General features: G+C 45.2%; 2 protein-coding genes across 7 annotated transcripts in view; one reads left to right on the top strand and one right to left on the bottom strand.

The window, feature by feature from the left end:
* The window catches only part of ALDH3A2 (aldehyde dehydrogenase 3 family member A2), a 28,280-nt gene extending 12,350 nt beyond the window's left edge, over positions 1-15,930 (top strand). For 2 of the 6 annotated variants that reach the window (XM_026448167.2, XM_031934233.1), the window contains 5 exons: positions 1,021-1,187; positions 2,610-2,709; positions 9,809-10,044; positions 11,569-11,693; positions 13,911-15,930. In XM_026448167.2, the coding sequence (XP_026303952.1) occupies positions 1,021-1,187; positions 2,610-2,709; positions 9,809-10,044; positions 11,569-11,652 (587 nt within the window). In that variant the 3' untranslated portion in view covers positions 11,653-11,693; positions 13,911-15,930. The remainder of the gene's footprint in view (positions 1-1,020; positions 1,188-2,609; positions 2,710-9,808; positions 10,045-11,568; positions 11,694-13,910) is intronic. The other 4 variants (XM_023195678.2, XM_023195679.2, XM_026448168.2 and 1 more) reach the window with 3 other exon arrangements.
* Positions 15,931-16,635: 705 nt separating this feature from the next.
* SLC47A2 (solute carrier family 47 member 2) overlaps positions 16,636-21,346 on the bottom strand; it is a 28,124-nt gene continuing 23,413 nt past the window's right edge. Inside the window, 4 exon segments of the mRNA XM_031934343.1 lie at positions 16,636-17,256; positions 18,272-18,359; positions 19,375-19,469; positions 19,547-19,679. Of these exon segments, the coding sequence (XP_031790203.1) occupies positions 17,036-17,256; positions 18,272-18,359; positions 19,375-19,469; positions 19,547-19,679 (537 nt within the window). The 3' untranslated portion in view covers positions 16,636-17,035.

The raw sequence follows: 21,346 nt of genomic DNA, 5'->3' as shown, positions 1-21,346 counted from the left end.
ACGGCTATGCAGAGGAAGTAGACACTCAGCCCAAATTGGTTCTCTGACCTGAGGAAGATGCGGGCAATGGATTAGGGGTGGCAGTTTATATACCCCTGGAAGTGGTGCTGTAAGAAGCTGTCCATAGCCACATTGCCAAGATAATCTATTAGAAACTAGGGGTAAAGGAAAAGTGCCAACTTGTTATTGTCAGATGACTTCTCTTTTGGATGACGATCCAGTTTCTTATTTACAGAGTCTTCTGGAGTCTACTGCTAGTTGGTGACTTACATTGGCAGCAGATGCTGGGACACTTTGCATAGCCTCCCCAGCATCTGTTTCAGCCTCCTTTTTTGTGCCTCTTCCCTATGGTAGATGGAACACTGAACTAAGGCTTAGGGAATTTTGTCCATTTAACTCTGTTTTCTTAATCTGTCTAACAGAGTTGTAATAAAGGTTAATGAGAGCGCTCCAGTTAAGGAAAAATAGTATTGATTTGATTCACGGTTGAGCTGTCTTTGCTCCTAGAAAGACCTGCCCGTTCAAGACCAGCCTGACCAACATGGAGAAACCCTATCTCTACTAAAAATACAAAATTAGCTGGGCATGGTGGTGCATGCCTATAATCCCAGCTACTTGGGAGGCTGAGACAGGAGAATCACTTGAACTCTCGGGAGGCGGAGGTTGCGGTGAGCCAAGATGGCACCGTTGCACTCCAGCCTGGGCAACAAGGGCAAAACTCCGTCTCAAAAAAAAAACTGTGCACAGAAAAATGTTAAGTATAATCTACAGTTAAACATATGCATGGCTGTGAACAGAGTTCAATGTGAAAAAGACAGATTTGCACAAGTATTCACAGGCTTTGGAGACATGGAGTATTTGCACAGCTCATCCACCTGCTCAGGATTTTTCAATAGATATGACTTGGCGGGGAGAGGGAAAGGGATGGATAGATGACCCAATGAAAGAGATATAAGATGAGGGTTGTACATTTTTGTCTAATAAGTATTTTCATTTTCATTTTGTTTATTTTCTTTTTAGCCCCAACGGTACTTACTGATGTTGATCCTAAAACCAAGGTGATGCAAGAAGAAATTTTTGGACCAATTCTTCCAATAGTGCCTGTGAAAAATGTAGATGAGGCCATAGATTTCATAAATGAACGTGAAAAACCTCTGGCTCTCTATGTATTTTCGCATAACCATAAGGTGAGCTTTAGCGAGAACAGCTCACTAGCATAAGCGACTATCAAGAGTCATGTTCCTTCTTTGCTGTAAAACAGTGCAGAAAATAGTGTGAAACAATGATGGTTTCTTCTGTCATATCAGAGTCCACTAAGTGAGGCTGTGTTCCTAGGTTGCTGTCTTGGTTAATGAGGCTCTGAGGTGATCACAGCATCCATTCCCCTCCTCCCTCGGGTTAGATCTGAGTCTGCAGGGTTGAGTGTCGCAAGGTTTTTGATTCACAAACACCTCCTGTATAATTGGAAGACTTATATGTGCCAGCATTAAATGCTTTTCTGATGTTAATCCACAGGGCATTGTCGAATAAGAGCCTGCACAAAATGGCATTCACACCCACTGTGTGGGACGAAGACCCCGGCACTGTCACATAAATGGTTGTGATATGATGGATTTTAGTTTCTTACATGGCGCTAGCTTCTTGTTAGAGTGGTGGAACCGCATCACCTGGTTGAGCAGTTCTGCCACTTTCTGCGTGGCTCACTCATTCGTGTCACTAGGGGACCAGCTGCTACTAAGAGACAGTGGCCCAAATGTTTTCGGGAGAACTTCTGATGGTAACATATAGATGGTCACGTGACAGCTTTTGGAGCTTGTGAGGCTATTGAGATACAGATAGCTACAGGTATTTGAAGTGAGACCAAATGTGTGGGGCTCAGTAAAGGCTGGGTTATTAACAAAACAATGGTTTGACATTTAAAACCATGGATAACGTGGGCAGGAAGGAACCCTGAAGCCGAAAGTCGGCTGGCCAGGGTACAAGTCACTTCCCAGCAGTGGGTCACCTGAGGTCACTACAGTCCAGACATGAAGAACTGTCGAGGGCTTGCTGGCACCCAAGGGAAATGACATTTACTAGTCAAGTGTTCTTGTGCTTTTCTGGGCCTTAGGCCAAACAACCATTTATCTCTTAAAAAATAGGATGCTAAATCTAAAGTCTTAAATATTTTTACATTTCATAAAGACTAAATAATACCTATTAATCATGTGTTATAATTTAGAGCAGAGATAAGAAAGAAATAATAGCAGTGTTTAAAGCTGGAATATAGTCTAAGCTGTCCCCTTACAAAGAGCCTTTTGCTGCTGTGTTGGGGAGTACACCTCTAGGTTGTGGCTGAGTAGGCCCAGAGGTTTGGAGCTGCCTCCCTTTGTGCACTGGATGTGTGTCTGAGAGGCTGGGTATCAGTCACTTTGCTAAATTAACCACAGTTGAGATTGTTTGTCTGTCTGGCACGGTGTCCCCAAACTCAAGAATTTTCACTGACATAAAGCCAGAATGTGCATACTTTAAGCTCGTAACTCTGAGCACACAGCCCTCTGTGTGGTGGGGCCATGAGTGTTCCCTAAGGGGCAACTTCACTGACCTGGATGCCTTTGGTCTGTCCTCAGCTCATCAAACGGATGATTGATGAGACATCCAGCGGAGGTGTCACAGGCAATGACGTCATTATGCACTTCACGCTCAACTCTTTGCCCTTTGGAGGAGTGGGTGAGTCTTCTTTTGTCCTGCTCATAGTAGATATTTCAAAAGCACCACCATTTCATGAGTGGATTGTGCGGGCTGTTGAATTAGCCAGCTGTTGCGTACCCTGAGTGTCCTGTCCTGAGGGAGGCCTTTCCTGGTCACCCAGTTGACTGGTTTTCCTGCTTCCCCACTCACCCCTGCAGCGCAGGGTGACTGTCCTGTCACTCTTTCTGTCAGCAGCACTGACTGACCACAGCTGTAATCGTTTACTTTGTTCACTTCATTGATTTTGTTTATTGTCCTGCCACATTTAGGAGATTTGGGAACCAAGAGTCAGGTCTCAAATTAAGAAGGTCTCTCTTTGTGTGTGTGTATTTTTTTTTTAATGAGATAACTAATGAAAGGTTCGGAATACCAGAAACAGACAGAAGGTAGGGGGGTTTTCTAACGCACCTTTGTTTTCTGCTCAGTTCTTACCTGTGTTTGTTCCCTGGCCCTTTGTTTGGAGGAGCAGCCTCTCCTGGAATTGTTTTGTGATTTGAGTAAAATGAGACTCCCCCTGTTCTAGAGAGGATGGGCAGAAAGAAATTCATTCCAAGTGAAGCTTTGTGGACATAGCCTGATCCTTGCTGTTCCCTTTAGAACGTGACCTGCCTCCCTCTCCCACACGTGAGATGACTGACTCAGCGTTTTATTTCTCCTTTGGGACCTAGTCTAGGTGGGGTTTTCTACTATCTAATAGAGATATTACAAAATAGCCAATATGTAAACATTCTCAAAACAAAAACCCAACCATAAAAGCCGCTGTCTTAAAGCCCTGTTCTATCCTCTCCCTTTGTGATACCGGAAGTCAGTTGCTCCATGGGATGCAATGGCCCAGCTAGGCAGGACCGTCTGTTTCTGGTTAAGGAAACCTTATCCTATGACCAAGGAGCCTTGACCTACAGCCACAGGTCCTTGTCTAGGAGGTAAACATATTGCCAGCACCCAGCACAGTGACTGACATGGGTGAGGGACAGGCGGGAAGAGACCAAATCGGTAGGTATTGCCAGATCCAAATTGGAAATGGTGGTGGCTTGTAGAGGGTGGTGGCAGGGGGGGATAGTAGAAAGGGAAGGGGCTATTTTTGGGATCAAGCAGCAGGATTTGCTGATGGAGTGAATGTTGGAGGAGGGGGTGAATGAAAGAGGATGACTCCTGGGATTTTGGCTGGAGTAACCAATAGTTTTGTAGCCCAGATGCTTAAAAGATTGGACTCCGTTGTCTCTAGTCCCTCAGCTCACTGCATAGGATCCTGGCATCCACTGTGCTAGTGCAGTAATCTACTCGGTAATTGTTCCATAAGGTGTCTCCAGTATCCTCTAATTGCAAATCTAAGTGACTTGGGTTCAGTCTCTGTCCCTACTTGACCAGGTAGCCTGTGACATCATTGACTATACCATCTTATTTAAAACAAAACACGACCGGGCGCAGTGGCTCATGCCTGTAATCCCAGCACTTTGGGAGGCCAAGGTGGGCAGATCACTTGAGGTCAGGAGTTCCAGACCAGCCTGGCCAACATGGTGAAACCCTGTCTCTACTAAAAATACAAATGTTAGCTGGGTGTGGTGGTGTGTGCCTGTAGTCCCAGCTACTAGGGAGGCTGAAGCAGGAGAATCGCTTGAACCCAGGAGACGGTGGTTGCAGTGAGCCACAATTGCACCACCGCACTCCAGCCTGGGTGACAGAGCAAGAGTTCATCTAAAAAAAAAAAAAGGGTGGGCACGGTGGCTCACGCCTGTAATCCCAACACTTTGGGAGGCCGAGGTGGGAGAATCACAAGGTCAAGAGATCAAGACCATCCCGGCCAACATGGTGAAACCCTGTCTCTACTAAAAATACAAAAATTAGCTGGGTGTGCTGGCACGCATCTGTAGTCCCAGCTACTCAGGAGGCTGAGACAGGAGAATCGCTTGAACCGGGGAGGCAGAGGTTGCAGTGAGCTGAGATTGCACCACTGCACTCCAGCCTGGCGACAGAGCAAGACTCTATCTCAAAAAATAAAATAAAATAAAATAAAATAAATAACAAAATAAAATAAGCAACCTATTATATACCCACAAAAGTTAAAAATACAAAAAGAAGATGCAAAAGCAAAAAAAACAGGTTTACTGTCTTAGCAAATTTCAGGTATATAATACATTATTATAGTGGCTATGCTGTAAAAAAATAAAAATAAGACAAGCCTTGACCCCCAAATGTAAAAGGAATACAGGCTTTTTAAGAAAAGTTGGAAAAGATAGAGCCCAAAGAATAAACATTTACATTACCCATAACCCCACTATGTAAAGATAACTGGTATATGTCTTGCACATATATGCACACATATATACACAGACACCTGAATATTCTATTCAAAAAAGTATCGTATTATATATGGTTCTCTACCCTGTGTGTGACAGGATAGTGTGACAGTTTTCCTATGTCAGTATTCTTGCATGTGATAATTTCAGTAACTGCATACTTTTCCATCATATGAATGTGGCATATTTATGTAACCAGTTCCCAGTATTAGATTTTTGTGATTTCAATTTTTTTGGGATTATGATTCTTATATAATGTATCTTTAGGCACTCTGATTATTTCTCTAGGAAAAATGTCTACAAGTGTAATTAGTCTGTTGAAAGGGCTTATACAATTTTCCAAATTGAAAAAAATGCTTTTTTCTTCTAATTCTCAAAGTAATATAGACACAGCGGCAAAAAGTCTGAACAGTTAAACTTTAAGGAAAAATGTAATAATCTCCCAGGCATAAACACTATTAATATTTTGGCATATAGTTTAGATTTTTCTTTTTCTTTCTTTTTTTTTTTTTGAGACTGAGTCTCCCTCTGTCACCTAAGCTGGAGTGCGGTGGTGTGATCTCAGCTCATTGCAACCTCCACCTGCTGGGTTCAAGTAATTCTCCTGACTCAGCCTCCCAAGTAGCTGGAACTACAGGTGTGTGCCACCATGCCCAGCTAATTTTTGTATTTTTAGTAGAGACAGGGTTTTGCCATATTAGGGCCTGGTCTCAAACTTATGGGCTCAAGAGATCCACTTGCCTTGGCCTCCCACAGTGCTGGGATTACAGGCGTGAGCCATTGCACCCAGCTTAGGTTTTTCTTTAGAAATGCTTACCTTTAAGGCTTTTGATACATATTTCAAGTGTCTTTGCAGATTTCTGCCACTTTATATTCCCATGAACATTATATGAGTGTTTACTTCCTTATATCCCCAGTTCTGGATTAAATTTCTAGACAGAAAGAAAAGGGTCTCATTTCAATATGTACTCCTTTGATTATTAGTGAGTTTGAATTTTTTTTTTAGCACTCCCATTAATTTTCTATTTATGTCCTTTGATATTTTTGCTGTGTTCACATCTTCCTTATTAGCCTTTAAATAGCCTTTTTTATAAGTAAGAAAATCCTCAGTCCTATCTGTAACACATATCCCTTTCCAGATTTTAATTTTTCTTTTAATTTTATCTATGATTTGAAGCATTTATTTATTTAGAGATAGAGTCTCACTCTGTCACCCAGGCTGGAGTGCAGTGGCGCGATCTTGGTTCACTGCAACCTCTGCCTCCTCGCTTCAAGCAATTCTTCTGCCCCAGCCTCCCAAGTAGCTGGGATTACAGGCACCCAACACCACTCCTGCCTAATTTTTGTATTTTTAGTAGAGATAGGGTCTCACCATGTTGGCCAGGCTGGTCCCCAACTCCTGGTCTCAGGTGATCCACCTGCCTCAGCCTCCCAGAGTGCTGGGATTACAGGCGTGAGCCACCACGCCTCGCCTAAGCCTGTGTGGCTTTTTGTTTTTTGGTTTCTGATTTGGAAAGTAGGCTTAGAAAAGCTTTCCCTATTTCAGTATTATTAAATATCATCTGCAGGCTGGGTGCAGTGGCACACACCTGTAATCCCAGCACTTTGGGAGGCCAAGACATTTGGCTAACATGGTGAAACCCTATCTCTACTAAAAATACAAAAAATTAGCTGGGTATGGCAGCACCATCTGTAATCCCAGCTCCTCAGGAGACTGAGGCAGGAGAATCACTTGAACCCTGGAGGCAGAGGTTGCAGTGAGCAGAGATTGCACCACTGCACTCCAGCTTGGGCAACAGAGCAAGACTCTGTCTCAAAAAATAAGAATAAAATAAATAAATAAATAATAAATATTTGTAGTTTCCCTCCCCCCCTCCCACCCTCCGTCCTTCTTTCCTTTTAACCATGGAGTTGGCCAGTCGTGGTGGCTAACACCTATAATCCCAGCACTTTGGGAGGCCAAGGCAGAGGGATCACTTGAGGTCAGAATCGTGAGACCAGCCTGGCCAACCTGGTGAAAACCCGTCTCCACTAAAAATGCAAAAAAAATTAGCTGGGCATTGTGGCATGCACGTGTAGTCACAGCTACTTGGGAGGCTGAGGCAGTAGAATCGTTTGAACCTGGGAGGCAGAGGCTTCAGTGAGCCAAGATCATGCCACTGCACTCCAGCCTGGGCAACAGAGCGAGACACTGTCTCAAAACAAAAACAAAAACAAGAAAACACCATGGAGTTCACTTTAGAATGCCGTATGCCGCATGATGTAATAATGTGCCTTTTTTTTTTTTCAAAGAGTAAACTAGTTATGCTGGCACCATTTTTTGAAATTATCATCCTTATACCATCAGTACTCAATAAAAACATGTTTGGGTCATTCTTAGGGTTTTTTCATTGGTTGCATTATCTTTCTGGTTTGTTTTTTCCGTGGGCCAGTACCACAGTTTCAATTACAGTAGTTGTACAGTTAGCCTTATAAGTGACATTTAGTAAGTGCTTATTATATGCCAGGTACTGCGGTTGAATCCATGCCTTTTCTTTTCTTTTTTGAGATGGGGTCTTACTCTGTCACCCAGGCTAGTACAGTGGTACAGTCACGGCTCACTGCAGCCTCAACCTCTTGGGCTCAAACAATCTTCTCGCCCTAGCCCACTGAGTAGCTGGGACTACAGGGGTCAGCCACCATGCCTGGCTAATTAAAAACATTTTTTTATATAGAGACTGGGTCTCACTATGTTGCCCAGGCTGGTCTTGAATTCCTGGGCTCAAGCAATCGTCCCACCTCAGCCTCCCAATGTGCTGGGATTACGGGTGTGAGCCACTGTGACTGGCCAAATGCACGCATTTTAGAGACAGACAACTAATAAGTAGTAAGCCAAGAAATGAGCCAAAGTTGTCTGGCTCCAAAACCCACATATTCAATCCAGTAGCTTGCTCTTTAGGACACAGCACTATTTCAAAATCTAAAAGTAAAAGCTCCTCCTTTTTATTGCTTTTCAGTATTTTCTTGCTTGTTCTTATCTAAATTTATTTTTCCAGATGATCTTTGAAATCACTACCTCCTCCTACTTTAAAAAACAAACAAACAAACAAAAACCTTCTGAAATCCCCTGGGATTTTGATTAAAATTGATTTAAACTTAAATTATTTGGGAAGAATTTATATCTTTAAAATGTGGAGTCTTAATGGGAATATGTTATATCATCTCTTCATTTATATAACCCTTTTATATCTTTGGATAAAACTACCTTGGTTATGTCTTTGGCTCGCCCCTCCCTCATTCTTTTTTTTTTTTTTTTTTTTTTTTTTGAGGCGGAGTCTCGCTCTTGCCCAGGCTGGAGTGCAGTGGCACAACCTCAGCTCACTGCAACCTCCACCTCCTGGGTTCAAGCAATTCTCCTGCCTTAGCTTCCAAAGTAGCTGGGACTACAGGCGTGCACCACCATGTCCAACTAATTTTTGTACTTTTTGTAGAGACAGGATTTCACCATGTTGGCCAGGATGGTCTCGATCTCTTGACCTTGTGATCCGCCCGTCTTGGCCTCCCAAAGTGCTGGGATTACAGGCGTGAGCCCCTGCGCCCAGTCCCCTCCCTCATTCTTTACCCTCCCTCAGTGTCAGGTTTTCTCAGGGTCTTGTCCTTGGGTCTCTTCTCACACCAGGCCTGCTTCATGAATGATTCCTTCCTGCATCCTGGCCTTGGTAAACTGCTCCCTGGCCTCTGGTCACCTGTGTCTTACATCACACATGCAATTCCCTCTGCCGAGCTCACACTGCTCCTTTGTGCCTGTCAGTCTGTTGTACACACAGAGTTAGAGAAATGAAAACTGCCGGGTGCGGTGGATCAAGCCTGTAATCCCAGCACTTTGGGAGGCCGAGACGGGCGGATCACGAGGTCAGGAGATTGAGACCATTCTGGCTAACATGGTGAAACCCCGTCTCTACTAAAAAAAAATACAAAAAAACTAGCCGGGTGAGGTGGCGGGCGCCTGTAGTCCCAGCTTACTCGGGAGGCTGAGGCAGGAGAATGGCGTGAACCCGGGAGGCGGAGCTTGCAGTGAGCTGAGATCCGGCCACTACACTCCAGCCTGGGCGACAGAGCAAGACTCCATCTCAAAAAAAAATAAAATAAAATAAAATAAAAAAATTAAAAAAAGAGAAATGAAAACTGTCACAGAGCATGGCTTCGTGGAGGGCAGAGATTTACACTTGCTTATTATCACCCAGTGTGCAACCCTGCCGCCCTGTCTTACTTTCTACAGCCTTAGAGAAAGCAAGTGGGTGAGTGGGGCCATGGATGACTGAAGCCATGGGAAGGGATGGTGGGAAGAGAGCACATTAGCATTTAGAGTCTGATCCAGGTTCAGGTTCTGGCTTTGCCACTTACCAGCCACGTGACCCTGGGCAGGTTAACTGACTCCGTAAGCTCCCTTTCCCTCTCTGGAAATGAGGCTGCTGATAATTCACCTGGTGGGATTGTGGTGAGAATTATCTTAAGAGAATGATTTAAACTCTTAGCACAGTCCCTGGCATAAGTGAGAGCCACAGCTCTAGAAGAGGTGCAAGTCCTTGTCTTGCTCGTGGAAAGTATCCTGTTTGACAAGGACATTGACTTTTCCAGGGAAGTTGGTAAGGACTTCCTGAAAAGAGACATTTCGGCTGGCAGAGTTCAGTGGGGGCTCCCAGGCAGCAGGGAGTGCATGTGAGCTTTCCTGGCTGTTGTTAGACAGAAGTAGCTTGCATCATCTACAGTGAAGCTTGTTTTGTCTGTTCCCTTTATTTCAGGTTCCAGTGGGATGGGAGCTTATCACGGAAAACATAGTTTCAATACTTTTTCTCATCAGCGTCCCTGTTTATTAAAAAGTTTGAAGAGAGAAGGTGCTAACAAACTCAGATATCCTCCCAACAGCCAGTCAAAGGTGGATTGGGGAAAATTTTTTCTCTTGAAACGGTTCAACAAAGAAAAATATGGTCTCCTGTTGCTCACTTTCCTGGGCATTGTAGCCGCTGTGCTGGTCAAGGTGAGTCCCTGTTACCCATGAGTGCCATTCTGTCTGGTCCTGGCCCAATGGCTGCCAGATGCATATTCTAGCAGGACTCTACATTAACTTGTAGAGTCTAAGACAGGGTCAGTGAACCACAGCCTGCTGGCCAGCTACCTCTTTTTGTCACTAAAGTTATTGGAACACAACCACACCCAGTTGTTTACTAATCATCCACCGCTGCTTTCATGGGATGGTGACAGAGCTGAGTAGTTGCAACAGAGGTTGAAAGGCCCTTAAAGCCTAAATTATTATAGAAAAGTTTGCTAATCTCTGGTCTAAGAGGTTAAAACAGTGTAGAACTTGATTGCAGAATTCTGAGCTATCTGATCAAAGGGTTAGCCCTTTGATCCTTCTGGTATTGGACTTTCCTTGTCACTTACAGCTTTGTTCTTTTTTTTTTTTTTTTTTTTCTTTGAGGAGTCTCACTCTTTTGCCCAGGCTGGAGTGCAATAGTGCAATCTTTGCCCCCCGGGTTCAAGCAATTCTCCTGCCTCAGCTTCCTGAGTAGCAGGGATTACAGGCACCTGCCAGCCTCAGCTTCCCTAGTAGCTGGGAGTACAGGCGCCAGCCACCATGCCCAACTAATTTTTGCATTTTTAGTAAAGACGGGGTTTCACTACACTGGCCAGGCTGGTCTTGAACTCCTGACCTCAGGTGATCCACCTGGGCCTCCCAAAGTGCTGGGATTACAGGCATGAGCCACTACGCCCAGCCAGCTTTGTTCTTGAATATGCATGAAATCAGCTTGCCACGGAGATGGAGGCAAGAACTCTGGTGCAACAGCTTTGGTGAGGGAAATTTTATTAGGCTTGAGTGTTTTTCCTCCAAAGTTGACTACCTGATAAAGTTTATCTTTGGTGATTAGTCATTATAGAGATGGGCTTGCAAAGAGGCCCTCATGATAGCTGCCTTCTCAAAGCAGTTTGTGTATTTTGAAGTGAAAGAGGAAATCCATAATTAAAGTTAAGATGGAATGACGAACGCAGTTGTGTCTGTGGCGCCCTCAGCTGTTCAGCTGAGGATGTAACATTGAAAATATTGACCATATCAGTGAAGAATGGGCTTGGAAAAGGCAATGGTAATTGTGTTTATATTTTGTTTAAAATTTGAAAGGGGGCTGGGTGTAGTGGCTCACGCCTGTAATCCCAACACTTCAGGAGGCTGAGGCGGGCGAATCATGAGGTCAGCAGTTCAAGACCAGCCTGACCAATATGGTGAAACACTGTCTCTACTAAAAATACAAAAAGTTAGCCGGGCATGGTGGCGCACAACTGTAGTCCCAGCTACTCGGGAGGCTGACGCAGGAGAATCACTTGAACCCGGGAGGCGGAGGTTGCAGTGAGCCAAGATAGCGCCACTGCACTCCAGCCTGGGCGACAGAGCGAGACTCTATCTCAAAAGAAAAAAAAATTTGAAAGGGGATTGGCTCGTCTTACAGTATCCTAGCTTTAGTGGAATTGGAGATACCAGTTGCATTTGAAATCGTTTGGGTTTTCTCAGAAATACCAAGCTGTGCTGAGGAGAAAGGCCCTGTTGATTTTTCTGGTAGTTCACAGACTGCGTTGGTCCAGTAAGCAGAGATGAACAGCAGATTTCAAAACCCAGCCCTGTCTGTTAAGAGTGAGGTAGGAGCTTTTTGTTTTCTTTCTGTACGTAAGGTGGGCCAAGTTGGGGTATGTTTTCTAGGGTTTTGTTTTGTTTTGTTTTGCTGCAGTTGGAGGCTTAGGGGTTATTGAAAAAAGAATGGGCTGGACGCTGTGGCTCACGCCTGTAATCCTAGCACTTTGGGAGGCCGAGGCCTGAGTTTAGGAGTTTGAGAACAGTCTGGCAACACAGTGAAACCCCGTCTCTACTTAAAAAAATTAGTTGGGCATGGCGGCGTGCGCCTGTAGTCCCAGCTACTCGGGAGGCTGAGGCAGGAGAATTGCTCAAACCCAAGAGGCGGAGATTGCAGTGAGCCGAGATTGTGCCACTGCACTCCACCCTGGGTGACAGAGCGAGACTCCGTCTCCAAAAAAAAAAGAGAGAGAGAAAAAGAATGTTTAACTTACTTATCTCTAGACATTTTGGACCTGGGCTCAGAGTGCCAGGGTGTTAAAACTCCACTTACCCACAGTTTTAAAAGGGCGAGGCGACTTGCTAGGAATCTAAGAGAAATGTGCAGAGGCAATGGCTTAGCTGCGTCCAGGTGAAGCCTACATCATTTCTAGGAAAAGGGCAGCCGAGTGGGAGCCTCATGTCTCTTCCCCTTCTACTCAGCTCTCCTGGGGGAAGTGCCAGCTGACTAATTCAGACTTGTCACCATCTAGGCACTGAACTCTTTGTGTCATAATTTAAGAATATTTTTTAAATCACTGTGTAGTTGTGATTTGTTTTCATTTTTAAAAAATGTTTGACTTTGGAAATCATAGCGGCAAATGTCGTGAAATCAAGGTGTAGTATACAGTTTAGGGGCTACTTTCTTCTCTGCCTTCCTGAGGCTGGAGGTGTGGTCGGAAGCTTACTTGGGTCTCTGGTCAATATCTGCCTCTTTTGTTCTTTTCCCAAGACCTTGGTTCCTCAGCCTGATAATGCGACTTGGTTGGGATAGAATATTTTAGCCTCATGGAAAATATGGAGGCCCAGGCTGAGTCTGCATTCTCCAAGCTTACCAAACCCCCAAGAAGCCTCCCTCAGGTGCAGTGCACTCTGCCAGGCAGGTTCGAGTTCCCAAAGGGTTTCTCTGTGAGGGTCTAGAGAAGCAGCAATATATAAAAGCAGCAGCAATATATAAAATCTTTAGCAGGAACAAGAAAATGTGATTTGATTCTTGGCTTAATGACCTTGGGCAAGACCTTTTCTGAGCTCTTCCTTTGGCCTCAGCTTGCTCATCTGCAGGATGAGGGAGTAGGTGTCAGTGATTCTCCAGGCCACTTTCAACCCTCCCTCTCAATTCTCATTACTATTAGTTGTTAATATTTCTTCGGATTCAGTCTGGAACTAGGTAGAGATTTGGTTTTCTTTTCCGCTTTGCTGCTTTTCTGCTCCTCTCTGAGCTTTTAATCCTCTTTTTATCAAATTGCCTTTTATTTTAAATAAATGCCTTTGAATCTGTACTGTATATTTACCTGAAGAGTCTATTTATTGTAATTACATTTTTCTGAAATGGCTTTTATGTACTTAATAGTTTCCTTATTTTGTTTCACCCTTGGATTTTATTTTATTAACTACCTTACTAGAATTAGAAGGGATTTAGAGCGTAAGTAGTGTACACAAAGTAAAGTTCCAATGAAGCTTATAAGCTACAGAAGGCATTGTGGGAGATGTGGGTTTTAAAAGGTTGAGAAACATAGGAGGTTAATGTTGATAAATTTCATTAGGCCTTTGACAACTAAATATGACATTTGAACCTTGAGATTGCAGCAACCCTTCCTCAGTCTTCAATAGGAAGGATTAAATTCAGTACCACTTCTGAATTTTAGAAACAAATTGTTTACCAGTTTTTGAACTCCATGTAGAGACTTTAGCTTCCTACTGAAAATGCCAGGATAATAAGTTAGTACTCTCATCTTCTGTCTCTACTCTAACGTTAGCTCATTGACAGTGGACAGAATATAGCCTCCATTATCACGTTGTCTCACTATTATTGTTATTGTTGTTTTTTGAGGAGCGGCGTAATCCTTTAGCCCAAACCACGCTTCCTAGGCTTCCTAGGGATATGTAGTCCTTTTTTGTACAATGCCTGTAGAGTCTCTTCAGACAGGAGGTATCTGAGTCCCAGTGCTGAGATTGTGTTGCAAGGCTGGTTGTGGGTAGGTTTTTAAAGCAGCTGAGTAAACTGGATCCCTTTTTCCTCTCTCCAGGCTGGATATTACTGAAGAATGATCCTGTTCAACCTCCTAGTGCCTCTACTGAATTATTCCTCTTTTAAATGGTTAATGAACCAATCATTTTTAAATCCTACCACAAATAGTAAGAAAATATGCAAACACACTGTGACCAAACTCAAAAGTCATTGCCATTCATCATTAATAAAACTTGCCATTTCAACCAAATCCCAACATTCCCTAATAGGGTATTCAGGGAACCTGTCTTAAATTGTGCTTATCTAAATCTTGGAGCTTTGAGCTAGGGGAGGAGAATGTATTAGACTAAATACAAACTTTAAGGGAGTCTCAGAACCTACTCAGTGAGTTCTTCTCTTTAGTTAATGGCACTGCCCACCTCCTGCCCCTGCTACCACCACCACTGTGTGAAGCTTTCAAGAGCCTGGTGCTTCCCAGGGCTACCAGCAGTCCTCTGTAGTCAGAGAGGTGAGGTCAGATGGTCTCGGTTCCCTGTGAGATTCCAGGCACTAAAACCCTATGTCGGGGAGGGAGGGGTTACTCTTCCTACAATGGGACTCAAGGACTTGACCTCCAGGAGTCAGGCCCCTGGTCAGAAGTGCCATCTCACCAGTGGTCTTCATTCTCCCTTATTCATGCTCCATCATCCTGTGTTCTGTTTAGTTGCAACAATCTCTTGTGACTAATATCACTCAAAGCATATTGTAAATCCTAGGGCTTCCTGGAAGTTAGTTGCCAAAGTCATGCAAACATCATCTGTCATTCTTGTGTTGGAGTTATAGAATTCTACATCTTATAAAACCTAACTGGCATTTTAAAAATACTGTAGCCGGACGTGGTGGCTCATGCCTGTAATCCCAGCACTTTGGGAGGCCGAGGCGGGAGGATTGCTTGAGTCCAGGAATTTGAGACCTGCCTGGACAACATAGTGAGACCTCATCTCTACCAAAAAGTAAAAATAAGCTAGGTGTGGTGGCATGAGCCTGTGCTCAGGAGGCTGAAGCATGAGGATCGATTAAGCCTGCGAGGCCAAGGCTGCGGTGGGCTGTGATTGCACCACTGCACTTCAGCTTGGGCAACAGAGCAAGACCCTGTCACCCAAACAAACAAAAAATACTGTAATAAAAGTACTTATACGAATCCTCTCTCAGGACCCTAGGTTGCAGGTTAGTAGGTCTTCAAGGACAAATCTGTAAGTTTCTTATTTCTGTAGCACAGTGCAAGTAAAATTTCACTTTTTTAAACTATAGAGAGATCCCTTTCTGAATAGCCTACAGAACTGAAAGTGAGAGAACCATTTCCTCTCACAGACAAAGAGGCCTTGGATATTAGGACTTTGGGGTTTGAGAGCTTCATGGGGCAGACAGTTGGTGGATGGTCTGGACAAGAAGCGAGTAAGCCACTGCACTTGGTCATACTGAAGGGGATGGATGGCAAAAGGATCCCCTGAGCAAGTCAGAAGTTACTCTCATCAGTCGTCCATGGCCACAACCTGAGGTACTCAGCTGAGTGGGCAAGGCTGAAGAAGAGGCCTGTGGAACGCAGCATTACCTGCTGGACAGGGCAGGGCAGGCAGTGCTATGCCTTGGAGCTCCTGACTGCAGAGACTCCGTCCCCACACTCAGAAAGACTCAGCTCACTCAATAAGAGAATGTAATTTACTTTATAGAATGTATAATCAACTTAGTTGAATAATTTGTTCTATTAAGGCTGTCTAAAGTATGTGATGTCTTCATCATAGTATGAAGTGTTGAGAATTAATAACTAGCCCAGTTTAGGAAAAAGCTGCTTAAAACTGGCCCTAAGAGAGTAATCATAAAATACCTTAGATAAAATTGCATTATAGAATTTTCATTGAGTGTGTTAAAATTACTGGCTTGTCTACTAATACATATCTGCTTCAAAATGAACATCTTTCATAAAATTGGCATCAATTTTAATGACGTTCCTGGTGTGGAACCTCAGATATTCCCTATTGGAGATAATCCTTTGGTTATAAATTCTCCCCAACTATAAATCCTTTTATGTCTTTATCATAGATGGTATTTGTCAACTTTTTTTGGTCATGCTTTCTCATTTTAAAATTCTTAGCTGAGAAGATTTTCTCAAATTTCACGGTTCTGCTGTATGTGTTGGGGGTGGTGGTTAGTAGCTGTAGTAAATAGGTTTTTCCAATGGCATCCTCTTACCCCCAGTTGCTGATCTAGAACAAGTGTTTCTGTAAGCATATTCATAGAACACTAATCCCACAAGATTTTACACACAAAAATGGTCCTGCCGCAGGTCCTATATACCACTGGCTTGTAAAGCACGTCAGCAAACTAAAGGACACAAGTCCTTCGGACCCTCTGAAGTGCTAGTGTGTGCAGTTCCCAGACTTCCTTGACCGCGGAGCCGTTTACCTTAATACCTGTTAACCATGGACCACACGTGGGCAAACAGTGCCTTAGAGTCTGGAATTGCTTCCGTGATGACTTTGCTGTGCTCTGTTCCTACTTGTTTTCTGCCCTTATTTATATCACGTCACTACTAGAAGAAAAAGTACAGTAAGAACAAGTGTTTCTTAATGTCTGTGATAAATGAAAATGCTGATGGAATGAAAGAACTGGAGAAAAGGGGAAGAAGGGTATATGGACAGCCACCGCCCTGGTCAGGGTCTCACAGCACCTGTGTCTGCTGGGGGCACACAGGAGCTGCCTGGACAGAACCCACTGGCCCCGTTCTCAGCTTCACAGAGGCTTTATGACAGACTTGAGCAGCAGGCTGTGCCTAGGAAATGTGTCATCTTTAATGTAACGGTGGTTTTGGTGATTGTATCTGCAGTCTCCCATTTGAAGCCATTTACATTATTAATAATAGTGGCAGTCCCTGGACTCTTGACTCATCCAGTTGGCTGATGTCTTCTGTAGAGCAATCCAGGCCAGAGAAGAAAACTCCAGCTTGACCAGAACAGAATTGTGAAGTCTGCTCTGTTCAGACCCCTCTGAGTGTCACCACAAGGAATCAGCCAAAGTTGTTTTTTTGAGGAGTCGTTCAAAGTGTCCTCCTGCACTGGACCCCATTGGCGCTTTTGCAGGGCAGAGCGTGGTGTGTTTGGGTACCGGGGACAGCCACTCCTGGCTTTCTGTTTCCAAGCTTCTTTGCTAGTGCCCGGTGGCTAGAATCCTGACTGCGAGCCCCAACAGCAGTGTGGCTGACGCCGCCCCCAGGGCAGCCCCACGGCGGATGACCAGCTGTTTCACTGACAGTCTGCTGGCAGGAGCTGAAAGGGTGTGGGCCTCCTCTGGAGTCCTGAAGAGGTCCACCTGGCAGTCAGACCTTGAATACGTTGTCAAGGTAATGCCAGGGGAACTCCCTGTAGCCACTGTGGAAGCAAACAGGAGCAAACTCAGCAGGTTAGGGGTCAGAGGGAGAGCTTTGGCCTTGGAATCGGGAAACCTAGATTAACCACCTGGCTGTGTTTGTTACACCTCACAAGGGACAATGCCTATACAATAGAAAAATACTGGCTTTATCTGCTTTACAAGCAAGATCAGAGGAGAGGATATGCAGGAAAGCGTCTTAAACTGAATTTCACATGCAGATAATGCTTACTACTGGGATCTGATGAGGAGTGTTCTTGTCGGTGCTTGGCCCTGTGATGATCGGTGGCTTCAGAAGCACATGGGAAACATAATTAATCGTGTCTTACTGTATTCTCTCATGACACCTGACACTCCCAGAGTTTGAGCTGCCTCACTGCTGCCCTGATCAAGGATTAGCCCAGGATGGGTGAGGCCATGGAGACATCATCTTCCCGAGCTCTGGGCCATTTGCACACACACCTGGCACTCGGGACCAGCCCTGGGGCAGAGCTGGGGCCATCACTTCATGACATGGACATTGGACATAAATTAGAGAGATGCTTGTCTGCCTGAGGGGGTGGAGAGAGGTAGATGGCAGGTGCCCCCCAAAGCCGGTGAGTCAGCCAGGCTCCCCGGAGGTTAAAAGTTGGCTTTCCATCAGTGGGGGAGATCATGAGCTTTGGAGTCCGACGGGTTGATGCTCAGATCTTATGTCTGGCCTTTACAGGTTGTCGGATGAGGGAAGAAATACCTGAGTTCTTTCAGCCTCACTTCCTCATCTCAAAATGGGCATATATCTAGTTGCCTCTCAAGGCCAAAGACTTGACGTAGGGCCTAGTCAAGTCTTTGCATGCCTGCTAAACAATAAATGATAATGCTGTCTTCCTGGTGCTTAGGACATCATTTTCATAATGGAAGAAAAACAGTTTTGGTTTATACAGTTTCCAATTGCATGAGGCACAGAGGGCAGACAGGAGCAACATGCCACTGACATTTCTATGTGTACCAAAGTAGAAGCAGCCGTGACAGCATTACCTGAAGATAGGACTGCTTTCTCAGGCCCAGGTCTGGGTGCAGTGCTCTCTGCTCTCTGCTGCTGCTGCTGGCCTGAGTGTTTCTTAGCCTAAAGGAGAAAGAACTTGCTTGGGTCAACCTGCCAGCTCAGCAGTTCACGCCTTCACCCCTGGCCTCACATTCACTGTTTTTAAAGCATTGCAAGCTGAAGCAGCACATGTGCATGTATTCATAGTTGGTGGGGCTTTTAGAAAGTATCGTTTTAAGGCTGGGCGTGGTGGCTCACACCTGTAATCACAGCACTTTGGGAGGCCGAGGTGGTGGATCGCTTGAGCTCAGGAGTTCAAGGCCAGCCTGGGCAATATAGTGAAATCTGTCTCTACCAAAAATACTAAAAAAGTAGCTGTGTGTGGTGGCGCATGTCTGTAGTCCTAGCTACTCAGGAGGCTGAGGCAGGAGACTCTCGACCCTGAGAGGCAGAGGTTGCATTGAGCCGAGATTGCGCCACTGCACTCCATCCTGGACAACAGAGCGATACTCCCTCTCAAATAAATACATATATCATTTTAAATATCTGTTTATCCAGCATCTTAAGTGTCAGGATGACTTTTTCTGTGCACAAAGGCAAAACCACACTCTGATAGTATTCAGGGTCTTTGAGAGAACACTGCTTCTGTGCTCTGCTTGCAGACTGAGTTGTGCCTTTGCTGTGCCTGAGATGCAGAGGCTGCCCTGCCCTGTTTAAAAAGGACATCAAAGAGGATGGTGGGCAGGGTGATTTTATTTCCCCTTCCAAAGTCAAGGCACACGCTCGGGGGTTCATCTGGGTTCAGACTAGTTTGAGTTCTTTGTGTGTGTTTGGTTTTCCACAGGTGGGGCTGTCTAAGGAAGGTTTTTGGTTTTGTTTCTGTGTATAACCGCAGAGCGTGCTTCTTATACTGGCCAACTACAGTGACAGGAGCCACTGTTCAGGCCTCTGTAATCCCCCACAAAGCACCTGCAGCTTATACCACACTGCTGCCAAGTTCTCATGTGTTCTGGGCATTTCTGGCTGAGTAGTCACTCTACCTGCTGGGGTCAGGCGCAGGATGTGTCCTGTGGCCAGGGGCAGCCGACCCACTTACCTCCTCTGCGGCAAGCTTCCAGTCCAGCCGGGCAGTATAGGCAACAAAGGCAGCAGTTGCCAGGAAGACACAGGCCAGCATGCCTAGCCAGAGGCCTGGAGGAGACAAGTGATGATGGGAACAATGTCCGACCGACCACCCAGGCCCCTCCCGACTTCCTCACACCACATACCCATGATTCTCATTCTGACCAGAAAGGTCAGAAGGATGCCCAGTGGTAGGCCGATGATGTAGTATGTGATGGCATTCACAGCGGCACCAAAGGCCTGCTTCCCAGTTCCTCTTAGAACTCCGCCATAGACACACTAGGAGGGGAGACAGAAATGGGCAAGAGGGTCGTGATGATGCGACTAAGAGCAGGTGTCATGCAGCAGGCACTTTGCTAAGCCGCTTGCATGGCATTGCTTCACTGAGTTCTCACAGCGCTGGATGGGCGCCCTTATCTCCCTTTCTTCGCTGAGGGTGGCTGTCCAAGACGGGTCAGATCACTTGTCCATGTTACACAGAAGTAGCTGTGTTTTGAACACAACCCCACAGCACCCACGCTTCACCACCATACCATATGGCCTCCCTAGAAAATAAAGGTAGAATTGGTGGCCAGCAACCAGTTGGTCTGGGAGACTGGACTACACATGGTATAGGGGTGGTGTGTTGGTTTCCTGTGGCTATGTAGCAAATTACTGCAAACGTAGTGGCTTAAAGTAACATAAATTTGGGCTGGGCACAGTGGCTCATGCCTGTAATCCCAGCACTTTAGGAGGCCGAGGAGGGCAGATCACTTGAGGTCAGGAGTTCAAGACCAGCCTGGCCAACATGGTGAAACTCCGTCTCTAAAAATACAAAAATTAGCCAGGCAAGGTGGCGCTTCAATCCCAGCTACTTGGGAGGCTGAGGCACGAGAATTGCTTGAACCTAGGATGTGCCACTGCACTCTAGCCTGGGGGACAGAGCAAGACTTGGTCACACACACACACACACGCAAATTTATTCTTTTACAGTTCTGGAGGTTAGAAGTTTGAATTGGGTCTCACTGTGCCAAAATCACGAGCTGGTTCCTTCCGAAGGCCCTAGCTGGGAATGTTTCTCTGCTTTTTCTAGCTTCTAGAACTCCTTCTGTATTCGTTGGCTGGTGGCCCCACATCACTCCAACCTCTGCTTCCAGCCTCACATCTCCTCTGACCCTCCTGCCTCCTTCTTCTAAGGACCCTTGTATTTACATTGGGCCCACTTGGATGACCCCGGATAATCCCCCATCTCTAGATTCTTAATCACACCTGCAAAGTCCCATTTGCCGTGAAACACTCACAGGTTCTGGGGATTGTGATGTGAACTTTGAAACTTGGGGGCCATTATTTTGCTTACCACGCATGGCAGACAGTGGTTGTTAGCTTATTCCATATGAGACAAGCAGCCCTCACAAACTGCAGTCTGTGATTATGTCTCATCTGGAAGATGAGAATTGCTCTGGAAAAAGTACTGTTTATTTCATTAGTCTCATTTTCCCAACATGATTCCAGATCTTCTGAACTACAGGCACAGCTCATCCTCAGTCAGGATTATTGGCCAATAGATACTTGGTTATTTTTATTTTGTTCCCATGAGAGGTGCAGAGTATTTTGTGGTTTGTACATATTTGAACAAAGAGGTAATGCATTGGCATTAGGATATGTATGCCTCTTGAACTTTGAAATATGGTATGTATATTTCTGGTTATTATATGTCATGGCATGATCTTTTTTGGCTAAAAAAAGACTTCTCCCAAATTATGACTGATGTACCCTGGACCAGTGTTTCTCAAACGGGGATGGCAATTTCTGGGATGTTTTTGTTGTAACAACTGTGGGGGTGTAGTGGGGGGAAAGTGTTACTGTATCTAGTGGGTAGAGACCAGGGATGCTGCTAAACCTCCTGCAATGCTCAGGGGACCGCCCCCCCCCCCCCCCCCCCCCCCCCCCCCCCCCCCCCCCCCCCC

This window comes from Piliocolobus tephrosceles, chromosome 16 (genome assembly GCF_002776525.5).
Source record: "Piliocolobus tephrosceles isolate RC106 chromosome 16, ASM277652v3, whole genome shotgun sequence".
NCBI classification, from domain to species: domain Eukaryota; kingdom Metazoa; phylum Chordata; class Mammalia; order Primates; family Cercopithecidae; genus Piliocolobus; species Piliocolobus tephrosceles.
Note: the sequence above shows the minus strand (reverse complement) of the source record. Positions and strands in the feature narration are given on the sequence as shown.